Source organism: Microtus oregoni, unplaced genomic scaffold (assembly GCF_018167655.1).
Source record: "Microtus oregoni isolate MIOR12 unplaced genomic scaffold, Mior012 000020F_ref0000438, whole genome shotgun sequence".
Classification (NCBI taxonomy): domain Eukaryota; kingdom Metazoa; phylum Chordata; class Mammalia; order Rodentia; family Cricetidae; genus Microtus; species Microtus oregoni.
In genome coordinates, this window is record NW_024543079.1 from 4,589,650 (window position 1) to 4,605,551 (window position 15,902).

General features: G+C 49.8%; 1 protein-coding gene across 2 annotated transcripts in view; it reads left to right on the plus strand.

Moving 5' to 3' along the window:
- Slc13a3 (solute carrier family 13 member 3) overlaps positions 1-15,902 on the plus strand; it is a 60,506-nt gene that overhangs the window by 27,140 nt on the left and 17,464 nt on the right. For both annotated transcript variants that reach the window (XM_041670025.1, XM_041670026.1), the window contains exons 4-7: positions 6,959-7,025; positions 9,229-9,408; positions 12,369-12,494; positions 15,110-15,202. In XM_041670025.1, coding sequence (XP_041525959.1) covers positions 6,959-7,025; positions 9,229-9,408; positions 12,369-12,494; positions 15,110-15,202 — 466 coding nt within the window. The remainder of the gene's footprint in view (positions 1-6,958; positions 7,026-9,228; positions 9,409-12,368; positions 12,495-15,109; positions 15,203-15,902) is intronic.

Below are 15,902 nucleotides of genomic sequence, written 5' to 3' on the forward strand. Positions count from 1 at the left end.
CTGCATACATATACATACATACACGTTCACTGCATACAGACACGCATATAGATTCCTACACAGATTGCACATTGATCCATACACCATCCACAGACTGTCTGTGTTTGGCAATGCGTGTTTACTCATTCAACATGCATGGCCCTGAAAACTAGATGTACTTAGAAGCGCTTCACAGATGGGGTTTTCCCACGGCAGGAGGACAAATCCAGACTGTCACTGTTGGAGAGGTAGCAGAGCTGGGTTGTCACAAGGCCAGAGCCTTCCAGGTAACACAGGAATTTTGCCAGGTAGTGGGTTTAGCAGCTGTTCCCCGGAAATAACCAGACAGTAAACATTTTAGGCTTGTGAGCCTCTCTGTTGTAATTTCCAAACTCTGCCTTTGAAGAAGGTGGCGGAGTGCCAGCGCCGACTGCATGCCAAGAAAAAGGCACTTATGGAAGCCAAAATTAAGATTTCTTATCAGTTTATCATCCCCTAATGTTCTTTTTCTATGAATCTTGTGTGTTTCCATGTATATTATACATGTTCATATATGTTTGAGGGAGGTGCACATGGAGCATGCATTTTGAGACAGGTTCTCTTAAGGAAACTGGAGCTCCCCAATTCAGCTAGAATGACAAGTGAGCCAGCCCCAGGGTTAGTCCCACCCCCACCTCCCCAGAGCTGGGGTCACAGACACAGGCCACACCATCCCACCCCCACCTCCCAGCGCTGGGGTTACAGGGACAGGCCACACCATCCCACCCCCACCTCCCCAGCGCTGGGGTTACAGGCACAGGCCACACCATCCCACCCCCACCTCCCAGCGCTGGGGTTACAGGCACAGGCCACACCATCCCACCCCCACCTCCCCAGCGCTGGGGTTACAGGCACAGGCCACACTATCCCACCCCCACCTCCCCAGCGCTGGGGTTACAGGCACAGGCCACACTATCCCACCCCCACCTCCCAGCGCTGGGGTTACAGGCACAGGCCACATTTGGTTTTTACTGGGTACTAAGGATGAAGCTCAGGAACTCACGCTTGTGCAGCAAGCACTTTGCTGACTGGACCATCTCCCAAGCTCTGGATATTTCAAACTATTTAAAAATGTGAGACCTGTTTTTGCATGGTGGGTCAAGGCAAGACCAGGGCGGGCCAGATTCAGACTACAAAAATGAGAGCTACTGACGCCACTTTATGATGCCGGTTTACTGGGCTTCAAACGGTTCCCTCCCACGTTGTGGGGCTCTGAGAAGATGGTCGTGCTGAGGTGGCATCAGACAGTTGGCACTACCCCTTTGTTCATTTCCATCTCAGCTGAACCCGTGCCCTGTCTTACCCGATGTGTTTGCGGAAGAACCACAGCCATTGAGTGCTTGCTGTGTTGGAGGGCCCTTCTGAGGGTCTGTGTCTGAGTGGGGTGGAGTTCTATCATCTTCATTTTGATAAGTGGGATTTGAAGAAGAAGTAAAGAGAGATGAAGAGGACCCCAGGGGTTCCCATGGCAGGATGACCTGTGGCACTAGGCATTTGAGCTGGGCTGGCTGAGGGTGGGGCTGTATTTGCTTTATTCCATTCTCCTGCCTCACACAGGTTGGCCACATGAATGTTCGAATGTCCAGTTCATTATAACAAAAACCAAACTCTAAGACCTTGAAAGGAGAGGGGACTCACTAAAGGTCACACCAGTGATGTTTGTGATAGAAGTCTATAGCCTCCCTTCCTACCCTGCAGGCTGTGGGGAGGTCGCGGCCCTGGAGTCAGAGGCCTGGAAGTGAATGAGCGGCCTTGGAGGCTCAGGGCAGTGCTGGGCCCAGGGTAAAGACAGCAGCCCTCTTCACTCAGTTTCTGTGCTTTAGACAGGTGGGGGGATGCTAGTGGGCTCAGATTTGAACAAGAAGTTTTCCAGAGGCTCCAAGTTCACAAGCGTCACTGATAGCCAGGTCAACAGCAATGACAAGCTGTCCTTTCCTCAAGACCCTGAGTGTCAACTTTGCTCAGCTCCTCTGAGCTTGTTTGATGTCTGTGGTCCCCACTCTGTAGACAAAGAGATGGAGGTTCACAAAGACGAAACGTATTGTCCAGAGCTCGGAGCACTTGGACATACAGGAGAAGATGCTGGTGTAGGGTGGAGATCACTAGACAGAACCCCAAGAGGTCCTCCACCTTACAGGGAGTCCCTGCGACCTCTTCTTCCTATTTTGCTACTGCTGTCTGAATGTTCCCTGGCATTTTGTCATTGCACCATCTCCCTGTAGGGAGCGCTGTTCTAACCCAGGCTTCAGTCAAGGAGATTCCCCTTAGCCAGCAAGGGGTTTGCCTAGCTTTCGAACCTATACTCTTCTGCCTTTTCTCTGCATGAAAGAGGCCACCCTTGTGTGTCATTCAGATGGTTGTAGTCATAGCAACCATTTCAGATTGAGGTTATCGGTTCCCTCCTTCACTCTTCACTTGCCAGTTGCCTCCTGGGCCTCTCTAATCTAGAAAGTCAGGACTAGTCTGTCTTGTGCATGGCCTGTGACATGCATGAAACAAGAGCCTGTGACCGAGGAAGGGGCGATTATGTGGCAGGTGTGATGGCTCACGCCTGTAATCCCAGCTCTGAGAAGGCTGACAAAGGAAGGCGTCACGTGCAAAGGCAGCTAGGGCTACGTGGAGAGATCCTGCCTCAAACAAAACAAGATAGAGCAAACACAGGATGGGGGAGATGGTTCACTTGCTGAAGTACTTGTTGTGTAAACCAGAAGACACAGGTTGGGAGCCACATCCCGCAGGTGAAAAGCCAGGCAGAGTGGCATGTGCCTATTATCCCGTCACTGGGGAGGTGGAGGCAGCAAGATCCTTGGTGTCCATGGCCAGCCTAGCCAGAGCTCCAGGTTCAGGGAGAGTCTGTCTCAGCAACTAAGGTGGAGAACAATGAGAAAGACACCAACATTAACTTCTAGTCTCTAAACCTGTACACACATACGAACACGTATACACACACACACATACACACACACACACACACACACACAAACAACACACACACAGAACTCGAAGACACCACCAACAAAAGCGCATTCAACAATTTGGCAGGGTAGGCAGTAAGGCCCTTGCTGCCTTTCCACCTGTTTCCTTCCCATCCTGGGAGAGGGGTCATGTGATCATCTGCTTTCATCTAACATCTGTCTCCAAGCCCAGGAAGCCTTAGGTCACTCCTATTCATCTTGTGAATGACATTTGCTGGTGCTGGAATACAGTAGGTGCTCAATAGATGCACACAGGTAGTGATGAAGCAAATGAACAGGTCAGTTAGTATCTGTACTACCCCTTAGTGTCTCTCTTCATCCTATAGAGGTCACAGTACTTACCTCTGGCCTACTGGATGTACTGAATGGATTGTGTTCATTAAACTACTTAGTGTGTGTGTGTGTGTGTGTGTGTGTGTGTGTGTGTGTGTGTGTTGGGGGGGTGACCCTCCACAGGGTCCTTGTTACCTAACACAGTAGGCTAGCTCTTTCATGAGGCAAATTCAAGAGGTTGGACAGGGAAATTGGAATACTGATCAATTTTGTGTCAGACATACTACTAAGTGCCCATGCGACTGCCCTGGACATGGCATGAGAGTTATGGAGGTGTGTGTGTGTGTGTGTGTGTGTGTGTGTGTGTGTGTGTGAGAGAGAGAGAGAGAGAGAGAGAGAGAGAGAGAGAGAAGAGGGATCGGCAGTTCTGGGTAAATTATCAGTCCTAGGTACAGTATAGGCCTGGCTCTGCCATCAACCCACTGGGTCCTCTTGTCCCCAACCTTGACCAGCCTCTCTAGGCCTCATTTTCCAAATGCAGAGGATGGTAGCAACCCAACTTCATGGCTGTTGGGCCTGTGTGACGGCAAGCATGCAGGTCCAGCCCTCCCTCACAGTGTATGCTCAATGTTTGTTTCCCGTGCAGCCCTTACGTAAGTACCAAGCTCTGGGCTGACCTGCGTCTTCAGGACCCAGCAAAGGCTCCCTAGAGGCTATGGCCCAAGACCTGTTTCCATTCAGTCTCTAAGGCTACTTGGGTCACAGGAATGCCATAAGATAGCCAGAGTAAATGGCAAACAAGGAACACTTGCCTTGGTTTTACTGTTCTTTCAACTTCTTCTTCATCCTCATCACCATCACCATCATCAGCATTAGTGCCCAATAGAGAACATTCTGCCATGGATATGAACTCCCACCCTTACCACAGGTGCACACACCAAGGCTCTTATGCCTGGTGGAATCTCAGGTAATCTCATATGGAACTCCCCAACTCTGATGTAGGCAGTGAGCAGCCAGGCTCCACATGAGACCCACTGGGGTAATCATGCCCTCCACCAGGGCCTGGGTAGACACTGTAGGTCTGTTTCCCTTCTGTGACTACCGACCTCTTGGTCTCAACCCCAACTACAGAAAAGAATCTCCTGCCAACATCGTCAAGACTACCAAGGCCCTGCCCACTGCAGAACCCCTACAGACCCTCTGAGTGGGACCCACCACCGAGGGAGTCCCTAGGGCTGCCAGTGTCTGATGCTGTCCCAGATACGTGGGGCCCAGTAGGAAAAATACAGGACAAGCCAGAGATGGTGAGGGTCAGGGGTCATTGGGTTAGAGGTCATCCTCTGGGGAGTGACACCTCCACTCCCACCCCCTCCACTCCACCCCCCCATCTGTATGCTATTAACAGCCCTTTACTTCCTGCTTCAGTGCCTTGGGCCGTGACCTCGTGCACTGTGTGTGGACGTGTGTCCCATTGCCCGAGCTGTGAGCTGCTCAGCAGTCTAGGGGAAGTGGACCTGGCCTTTCACCTGAGACCCCCTGCTGTGCTCAGTAGGGAGGCGGCACCCCAGGGCACAGCACGATTGATGCCATCGTCACCATAGAGTCTTGTTCTTCTTGGTGCACCTTGTCTTGGTGCTGGCAAGACAGGGAGCCAGGAAGGGTATCCCCAGGTTAGTGGGTGACATTGAGAGAGGCCAAAACAAGAGTCCAGACCCTTCCTCCTAGGGCACAGGGTGGTTGTGTGTGCCCTTCCTCCCAGCACATAAGGCTGACCATGTGTGCCCTTCTTCCTAGTGCACAGGGTAGCTGTGTGTGCCCTTTCCCCCATTGCTAAGGGTTGGCTGTGTGTGCTCTTTTTCCCAGTGCACAGGGTGGCTGTGTGGCCTATGTCTAGAAGGAAATTCCTAAGTGGAAAAAAAAATCAAATGGTGACTGGGTGTGCATGTTTGTGTGTACATGTTCGTGTGTGTGTGTGTGTGTGTGTGTGTGCATGAGAGATGGAGAGAGAGACTCCAGCCCCACTGGCCTCTTTTGACTTGTAGCCCCTTTTAGCATTAGGACCTTTGCGGTTGCTCGTCCCCACCCTTGGAATTCACACCTCTTGCCCTGTGCTCACCTCCAGCACATTGCTAAGAGATGACAGGTGTCCCTCTCACCCAGGTGTCCTGTCAGTCAGACTCTTGAAGACGATGTCTCGTTCCCTTCCCTGTGTTGTTTCCTGGGACACCCACCCACATTACATATTCTGCTTGTTTACTTTGTGCTGGAAGGTGGTACCCCTGTGGAGAGCCTCTTTGTGTCTCATCATTCACTGCCGTGCACACAAGAGACACAAGATCTGGTGCTTGGCCCATTTTGTAAAATTTGTCTGCTTGAGTTCCAGCCCTGTGCTCCCATGAGGTCTTGGTTTCAAAAGAAGAGAAACACATACTCTCACACACGTGCACACACATAACTCGCACAACTTCAGTGTCTGTGATCACCACTATCACCCAGCCAGCATCCTCTTGTGGACTACAGCCAGGTCCCTGTAGTTCACTCAAACCTAGAGATAGCTGGAAAATAATAACTCCACATCTTTCTTCTTAGGCCCCTCATCCTACAGGACATTTCTGTCACCTTTAACACTTCCTGACTCACTACTGTCCCAGGATGCCAGGTGTTATGGGACAATCTTTTTGGACACTGTGAAGATATGCTGCGCTCAGTGGTTTAATAAAGAACTAACTGGCCAGTAGCTAGGCAGGAAGAAGTTAAGCAGGAGGGCCAGACTGAGAAAACGCTGGGAAGAAGGGCAGAGTTGCTAGCTGGCCGCAGAGGAAGCAGGGCATGTGGAAGATGACGTACGTTAATTAATATGGGCTAATTTAAGTAGTAAGAGATAGTTAGTAATAAGTCTAAGCTATAGGCCAAGCATTTATAATTAACAATAAGTCACCGTGTCATTTATCGGGGAGCTAGTGGTCCTGATGAAAAGCCTCACCTCTGGCCAGGTTTTCTTAGCACTGCCAGCGTCTCCAACCACAGCCTTTGTATTTGATGTTTCTATTTCCTGGAGCTTCATAGACTGGCCACTGTCATCCTGCAGGCATCATCGAATGTCATCAGGTCATAGTGTCACGTGGCTGTCACTTTCTTTTCCCTAGCCTGGTTTTGTTTCCTCTTCAACTGAAACCTTCATTGATATTTGCTCGTCTGTCTCCTGTTCTAGAATACAGCCTCCATGGGAGCCGGGGCCTTGTTCTGTGTTGTGCACTGGGTACCCCAAGTACATAGTCTGTGTTCATTGGCTGTATTTTGGATGAATGGATGGATGAATGAGTGAATTGAATGGAGACCGTTCCTCCCATTGCCCATCTTTGCCAGGTAACCTTTAACAATGACTTCTCAGATTGGCCTCAGTCTGAGTTAGGGGTCATTACTGGCAGTGGGGCCCCCTCCAAATGTAGGTGTTGGGTTGGAGTGTGGAATGCAGGGTGCTGATCTTCACTCCCCTCCACGGCCCTCTATCCCTTTTTCCTTCCCTCTTCCTTCCTGTCCCCCTACTGTTTCTTGACCTGCCTCATCTTTTTCTCCACTGAATAGCGCACCATCTTAGCGGTGAAATCTTGTTCCCTACTGGCTGCACAGGAACTGGAAACTTCCAGTTAGTGCCCTTGGCAGTCACTAACATGCCTCCTCTTCTCTCCCAGCTGCTGTGAGGGGAAACGGACTTCGAACAGTGCCCACGGAGATGCAGTTTCTCGCCAGCTCAGAAGGGTAAGCTCTGACCACATTCTTGGGGACTTCCCAGATGGATTCAAAGGCCTGGGTGCCACACCAGCCCCAAGTTCTCTCCAGCTGGTCCAGGTGATTCAATGGGGTGATTGACAAGGCCTGGGTGCTGCACCAGCCCCAAGTTCTCTCTGGCTGGTCCAGGGTCTAGGATTTTGCCCTTCACCACTTGGGTTAAGTGAGGCCCTGCTTTTTAAAAAGCAACCAGTAGCCATGTGTAAACACACACACACACACACCTGTAATCATGCCCCTTTGGAGACTGAGGAAGGATGAAGGGTTGGAGGCTAGCCTGGGCTACATAGCAAAACACTACTATCTCAAAACTTTTAATTATGTCAAACTAGAAGGCAGCCATGGGACTGGCAAGGTAGCTGTCAGTAAAGTGTTCATCTCACAAACATACAAGCAAACCTTCACATAAAAGGCACACAGGCACATACAGGCAAACATGTATATACAGGCAAACATGCACGTAACAGACACACAGACACTTCATGGTCTACTCCTCTGGGTCTCTCCTTTCAAGAGGGAAGCAACAAGACCCCCAGCCTTGGAGTTAGCATCCTGCCCATTCCATGGTTACCCCTCTCCCTCTCTAGTGTGTGTGTGTGTTTGTGTGTGTGTGTTCATAGTCACAGCACACGTGTGGAGGGCAGAGGTCAACTTCCAGGAATTGGTTCTCTCCTTCCACCATGTGGATTCCAGGGTTCAAACTCAGATTCTCTTGCAATCAATCAATTTTACTTTTGAAAATACAATCTCAAATATATGTTTTGATAACGGCTTGGTTTCACAGGGGCAATTACCTGGCTTTCACGCTAGTGTTTGAGATTCAAGCCCAGGGCTTTGTGCATGTCAGACAAGCCTGTTGAACCATACAATTTAGTTTTAAAATCTTTATTCCTTCTTTCTTTTTCTGACTTATTGAGGAATAACTGAAAACAGCAAGATGTCTTGAGACACGCATTTGTGGTGAACTGATTGCTTTAGTTCAAGATGGTCAGCATACCCCTCCCCCCCCCCAGAGCCTGTATGTGCAATTCCTAGTTCTAGCCACATATAAGCACTCTGTAGCAGCCCCTAAGGGGTGGGGGTAGCTCGGTCTGTAAAGTGCTTCTCACACAAGCCTAAGGATCTGAGTTTAACTGCCCAGAATCCAAGTAAACAAAAGTCAGACATCACAGTGCACACCTATCACCCCGGAACTGGGGAGTGGAGACAAGAAAACCCCTGGGGCTAACTGGTGAACCAGTCCAGGCAAATCCAGGTCTCTGATTTTGAGACTGGTCTTCTCACTGTATGGCCAGAGGGCCTCAAACTCAGGATCCTCCAGCCTCAGCCTCCGGAGCCCTGGAATCGCAAGCCATGCCACCTCCGGTTTCCTCATAATCTCTGAAAGACACAATTAGTAACTTTGTTTCATTCTTTCCCAAAAGTGTACAAGGAAAACTACACAGAAAATTCAAGGAAGAAATAAAGTGGGGGAACACTGTTATTCCATTCCCGAGGAAGGAAATGAAAGCAGACTGTGTACTCCACTGGAGACTAGAATACTGCATATCCACGAGACACAGTATTACATGAGTTACAACGAAAGCCTGGGCGGTGATGTCAGCTACTGCCCGCGTGATTCCTGATCCAGACACTTCTCTTACCAGATGCCTCTCAAGTCACCCATTTAATTATATTCTTAAATTTTAATTTTGTCTGAATTTGTGTCCATGTATGCACAAGTGTGCATGCCACTCACGTGTGTGGAGGCCAGAGCACACCTTGCAGGAGTCAGTTCCCTCCTTCCGCCATGTAAATTCCAGGGGTCTTTTTACCTGCTGAGTCATCTCACTGGCCCGGAAAGACACATTTTAACAGCCGTGTAGGTGTCCCCATTCAGAAAGAGACTCAACATGTAGCTGATTCCCCTTGGATGGACACTTAGTTGCTTTTGGGTAAAATGGTATTTAATGCTGTAGTTCACCCTGCTACCAACTCAGATGCTGAATTCAATCTTTCCTTGGGGTAAATTCCTTGGGCAGAGTATGGGACCTGAAGGTTTGCAGGGTCCATGGCAGTTTTGATTCTAGACAGGATCCTGAAGCAGAAAGCAGAGCATTGGGTGGCTGGCTCCCTCTGGGGCCAGAGCTTCTGACTGCTCTGAATTTGCCTCTCTCTGGGTCCATTCCCACAGAGGCCACCCTGTGGAGGCAGAGACCCCACCGGAACTGCCCGATGACTCCAAGGAGGAGGAATACCGCAGAAACATCTGGAAGGGTTTCCTCATCTCCATCCCCTACTCAGCCAGTATCGGGGGCACTGCCACGCTCACAGGCACGGCCCCCAACCTCATCCTCCTTGGCCAGCTGAAGAGGTAAGTGCTGGGCTGGGGAGATGGCTTAGCGGGCAAAGTGTTGGCTGCACAAGCCTGAGTTCCTGAGTTTGGATCCCCAGAACCCACTTAAAAGCGAGGTGTGGTGGAACATGCCTTTAATTGAGCTCTGGGGAGGTGGAGGCAGACAGGAGTAGTTGAGTCAGTGAGCTCCAGGCTCACTGAGAGCTCCTACCTCAAAAGGAAGGTGGAGAGTGGTTGATCAGGACACTCAGCATTGATATCAGCCTCCGCAAACACACATATGCACACACACACACACACACACACACACACACACAGAGTTAGATACAGTGTCCCCTGTGGGCCAAGGGTCCATTCTTCTCTTCCTCCCCTTACTGATTTCCCAGCCAAGGATGGTGATCAAGTGACTGTATTGTGGGAAAAAGACAGGCAATGGGCAGAGGAAAGGAATGCTGGGTGGCACGGCTATCCTAATCATCAGGAGTTAGAGACAAGAGGGTCAGAGGCTGAAGGTCATCCTCATAGAGTTTGATGTCAGTCCGGGCTACTTGAGAGCCTGTCACAAAAACACAAAGCACAAAAAGCAAATTGTTGTATGCTATGCATGGCGTAGAAATAAAATGGAGCCGGTGGGAGTACGGGAGTGACAAGTCCCTGTCCGTCAGGGACATCTGTTTGCTGAGACAACGTCAGAAAAGAGCCCCAGAGTGAGAGTATGAGGGCTCTGGAGGACGAAAGAGCAGAGGCTCGGGGGTGAGTGCTCTTGGGAGTCTCAGGAACCAGCAAGACCAGGGAGAGCAGTTGGGGCCGCCCTGCGAGGCTGAGGCAGGAGGATTGCCGTAGTTCACAAGTTAAACACTAGCAAGACGTCGTCTCAAAAACAAACAAGCAAACGGTTTTTGAAAAGAATGGGGGAGGGGACTGGGTCACAAACATAGCACACAAATCCCAGTGTTCATCTTCTCAAGAAGACAGAGACCCTGAGAGACCAGAGCGGGAGCGACAGGATGTAAAACTCAGGTCCCAGCTGGAGGCGTTGGCCCATGGCAAGAGTGAGCCAGGAGGAGGCTTCCAGCTCTGAGCCGGTCCTTGTTGGGGAGTCCCTCTACCAGCAAATGGAGTCTCTAGACACTGACTGGTGGCTGGTCCCACACCTGAGAACAGGAGAGAAGGGCTCCACAGAGCTTGGCTTCACTCTTGTTAGCCTAGGCTCTGGTTTGTAAAGCTGTTTCAAGGTTCTCGGTGGTTTTCAGACCCCAGGATTCTGAGCATGTGCCTTTAGTCCACTGATGTGCACAAACTCTAGACATCCTTCCATCTCCCTGGTGGTCCTGCTTTGGGTCTAGGGTAATCTGGGCTTAGCCTTCCGGTTCTTGGTTCTTGCTTTCCCATTGGGTGTTTGGTATTGGGGGTGGGTCTATGGAGCCCCTCTTTAGAGACAGACAGGTAATCATGGGCTCTGGGTTGCAGTCAGGGCCTGAATTGGGCAGCGAGGAATAAGAAGGGGATGGGTGATATCTAGGTCTTTCTTCTGTGACACATGAGCAGGTCTGGGCTCCAGTCTGAAAAAAGAGAGCAGGGAGGAAGCACTGGGGCTTCATCATGTTGAACCATCAGTCATGCTGACTTTAGTAAAATGCGTGGACCTTCAGGAAGGAGAAGGGACATAGAGGGCTTTGTAAAAGGTCGCCGGGGTTGGCTCAGCATGAGGACCCAAGTTAGATCCTCAGCATCAGGTAAAATTCCAGATGTAGTGCACACCTGTAATCCTGGCAATGGGAGGCCGAGACAGGGGAGTCTCTCAGGCTCACTGAGCCCCACGGGAACCTGGGAGACTGGAATAGCTATGGTGAGCTAGCTGCTCTTTGCACAAGCACGTTTTATGGGTTTATTCTGGTGACAAAATGAAACATGCACACTATAAACTTCCAGAAAATATAGAAAAATTTAAAACTTGAAATACCTTCAATCCCACTGACAGCAGACTTCCTTCTAGTCTTTTCTGGGTATATCCATAGGTCTCCATTTAATGCTGTTTTTATCATACTGTTTGTGCACTTTTATAGCCTGATTTTTATCTTAAAACGTTACAAAAAATATATATTCTAAAAACTAGAAATAATCCTATCTGGGGTATTATACTTAATCAATTATGGATATTTTGATTACTTTCCTTTTAGCATTATTTTGATATTAGGAATTTACACAACTTTCCCTGTATCTGATAATATGTTAATATATTTCTTAACTAATATGCTCTTTCTTAGCTAATATGCCTGACTATAAGGCATACTTTTTTTTATTGTAGAAATCAGATAAAGAAAACTAAGGATGAAATCCTCTCAAGGTCTCGCCCTTCAGTTTATCAATATTTTTGTTTGTTAGACAATAGCTACTCATGTTTTGTTCTGTCTTGTTTATTTATTCATAACTGGCTATGTGTCCATATTCTTTTATCTAAAGCATTTTATAACATTCTTTCCTATCCAATTTAATACCATATTTTTTGTTTGATTTTTCATTTTTGTTTGTGACAGGGTCTTACCGTATAGCTCTGGCTTGGCAGGAACTCACAGATAACTGCCTGCCTCTGCCTCCTGAGTGTTGGGTTTAAAGATGTGTGCCCCCTGGTCCTGCCCAGGATGTGGTGTGTTCCCTGTTAGAATTACAAGAAACATTTGAAAGAAAAGTCAGCATTTAAGCATGGCCTAAAAACAAGCAGAGCTCAGATTTGGGCTGAGCATGCTGTCTTGAGTTTGTCATAGTGCAGCCTGCCGACTTCACTGTCTGCCCCCCCCCCCCGGGGGTGCATAGGGCACTGTGGTTCCTCTGAGTCAGAACTGGACCCTCCACAGGAGGAAGGGGGGAGTCCTCTCTTCCGGTCCTCCCAAGGCCCTTCACTCTGCCCTGACCCACTGGAGGCCTCCAGCCTAGCCCTGATGATCTGACAGCCACCCTCGCTTTTCCTTGTTCTTCAGTTTCTTTCCACAGTGCGATGTGGTGAACTTCGGCTCCTGGTTCATCTTCGCCTTCCCTCTCATGCTGCTGTTCCTTCTGGTCGGCTGGATCTGGATCTCCTTCCTCTACGGTGGAATGAGCTGGAGGTATGAGGGACCTTCTTCTAGAGGGAGGATGGAAAAGCCCAGCTCCCTGCTGGGCCCCACTTGTTGCCCTCTGAACAAAGGAAAGGTGACTCTGGTTTCCAGGATGGCTTGGACCAGTGATGGTGTCAAACCAAGATGTAATCCTGTGCTCTGCTCTCAAGTTTATCTTTACGATTTCTTTCTGCTCTCTGTGTGTGTGTGTGTGTGTGTGTGTTGCACCATGCGTGTATCTCTCAGTGTGTGTTTGCATGTGTTTGGGGGTAAGTGCATTTTCACACATGTGTTGAGAACTGAAGACATCAGGTGTCATTCTTTTTGTTCGTTTTGAAACAGAGTTTCTCTGTGTGGCTTTGGAGCCTGTCCTGGAACTAGCTCTGTAGACCAGGCTGGTCTTGAACTCACAGAGATCCACCTGCCTATGCCTCTGAGTGTTGGTACCACTCCACCCCTCCCCTGGTGTTTGTTTTATGTTTTTATAGGGTCTCTCACTGGCCTGGAACTCACTAAATAGTGTAGACTGATTGGCCAGCAAACCCAGTCTCTACATCTGAGGGATTAAAAGCATGCAGCACCATGTTCAGCTTTGTGAACTGGGGTTCTGGGGATCAGACCCAGGTCCTTGTGCTGACAAGGCAAGAACTTTACCGGCTGAGCCATCTCCCCAGCCCCTTGACAGTGACTCTTACTTTCCATTTATGAGTGTGACAAACACTGTGTCCTTGGGCTATCTTCCTCCCTCTGTCTCAATATGTAGCCCTCCTCCTGTCCCCGCTTGCTCAGTGCTGGAATGACAGTGGGTGGTGCCACAAGTGGCTGGGACCCATGAAAGTGGTGAGTCTATTTAGAGGGAAGACTACGGAAGTGGGGGCCAGGTACTGTGAGGATGTAGGTTGGAGTCGTCAGGGAGGAATTGTGCAAGAGCTGAGCTGGAGGGTGGCCGGCGTGGCACAGTTATTCTCCAACCTAGTGACCTCCCCTCATCTCCAGGCCTTGACTGGATGTCTGTGGCGTGGGACCAATAAGAGCTGAGGTGTAAACACTTTGAACAGAGAGAGGTGCCTACGGGATGCTCCTGGCTTCGGGCACTTTAGAAAGTCCCGATGGCAGAAGCCCAGGCTGAGAGCCAGCTCAACCAGGAAAACAGCCAGACTTAGCCACGTGGCTTGGGTCCTCATCTCACTCTGTGCAATTCTGAAGTCTGCCACCTTCCCATCTCGTAGATCTGTCCCCTGTGTGCTGGCCCTCTGACGGAGCAGTGGTCACTCCCTGGCTTAGGCTTTCTACCGTGGTGATGACCTCGTTACCAATTAGAGCTGATTTCTCAGGACTGCACACTCTCCTGCCCTGAAACCTTCTCTGCGGAACACATTAGCCCAGCATCTGCCAGTTCATCTTCTCCTGGCTGAAATATCGTTCAGACAACCCCCATTCCAGGGGCTGATGGAGTCTCTGATCCCCCCACCCCTGAACCCGTTTCTGTTTGCATTCTTGTCCTCCAAGCTCTCACCAGAATGGGCTTGCTAAGCTCATCTTCTAACATTTGAAGGCTTTTCTAGCCCAAAGCTTCAAAACTCTTCCCCATTTTCCCCATAAACCAGTTCCAAGGGCCCAAGAGCCGCGTGGTCAGGTTTATCACAGCGGAGGCCCCACTTCTCAGTGCCAGCGTCCTCTGACTGCCCCTGTGCAAGTAACTTAAGGGAGAGTTTATTTCAGCTCACAGTTCCAGGGCACCGTTCACCACAGCAGGGAGGTCAAGACAGGGAGCCGTGAGAGCAGCGGGTGAGATCATATCCACAGTCCGTCGGCAGGGAGTGATGGCACCTTACTTCCAGTTTTATGCAGTTCTGGTTTCCCAGTGCTGTGTCTTCCCACCTCAGTTAGCATAACCAGGACAGTTTCTCACAGGCTCAGCCAAAGGTGATCCTAAATCCTGTCAGGTTCCCAATAGAAAGCATCATGTAGGGAGAACCTCGACAAAAATAAAAATAAATAAATGCTTTATGGCATGAAGTATCACCCAATTCTAGAGCAGAAAACAAATTCTGGACTCTCAATCCACCGACCTCCGCATCCAGCACGGTGATTGAATGCCCTCCTCTCCATGCCAGTCTGAGACGTTGTCCTCACCACGGCCTGAGCTCTCACTTCCGATGGAGTCGATTTCTGTTTTGTTCCATTGACTTTTTGTTCATCCACGTGTGTATTTGACTCGTGCAAGATTTAAAGCCCAAGAACATAGCCAATTTCATTTCACATGTTTGAAAGACTGGCTGGAACATACATGTTAGGAAGGAAAGGCAGAGGCCAGGAGGCCAAGCATCAGGCTGTCACAGTCTTCAGAAGGGACTGCTGCAGCTGGTCGGGGACAGGGGAGGTGGTTAAGAAGTTAAACCCTTGATCATCAAGCTGGTTCAGCTGGTGAAGGCTGCCAGCCTGAGTTCAATCCCCAGAACCCACACGGTAGGAAAGAACTGACTCCTGCAAGCTGTCCTCTGACTGCCACGTGTGTGCCAGGCTCCCATATATGCATAAATGAATAAACAAAAAATGAAAATTTCAAGTATAACGTAATCCCTTCTCCTGCCACCCCTTCTAAGCTTGCTCGTTCTTCCCAGGGGCTGGAGGAAGAAGTCTGAGATCAGAGCCGAGGCCGAGGACAAAGCTCGAGCTGTGATCCGAGAAGAGTTCCAGAACCTGGGGCCCATCAAGTACGAGCAAGTGTCGGGGTGTGAGTGAGCTGGCCTTTGAGGTTTCCGGGGTATTACTTCAAGCTTGGCCCTGGCTGAGTCCCCAGGTGCGCCTGAGGACCAGTGGCTGAGAGTGGTGGTGACAGAGGGGAGAAGGTGGCTCCTGCCTTGCCCTGGTGCTGGGGCAGATACCTTCGGGACCATACAGCTCAGGCTGGATTTGGCTGGGCTTCTTCCCTGTCTTATCTAAGATACCTTTCTCCTTCTAGTACATGGGCTATCTGACGCCGCCTCCCAGAACTGTGAGCCTGTTTAATGCGTTTCCCATGTGATAAAAGCATGTGGGCTTCAGCAAGCTCAAATTCAAGGAGTGGTCTGGCCATTGTTTCCTATGTGCCTTAAGTCTCCATTTCTCACTCTGTGAGCTAAACACACCGCTAGCTGCTTCTTCCAGACTTGGGGAGTCTATCTTTTTCAGCTCTGTGTACCCACTTCCTGTGTCTGGCCATACCTCTCCCTGTGTATGCTCCTCTTGGAGTATCTGTCACATTCTGTGCGCGCTTGTCAGTATGTTTGTATGACTGTTTCTCTGTCCCCACCCCCCATATTTTTATTTTTAGATAGGATCTCTCTATTATGTAGTTCTGTCTGTCCTGGAACTCTCTATATAGTCAAGGCTGACCTTAAGCTCAAAGAAATCTGCTTTCCTCTGCCTCCTGAG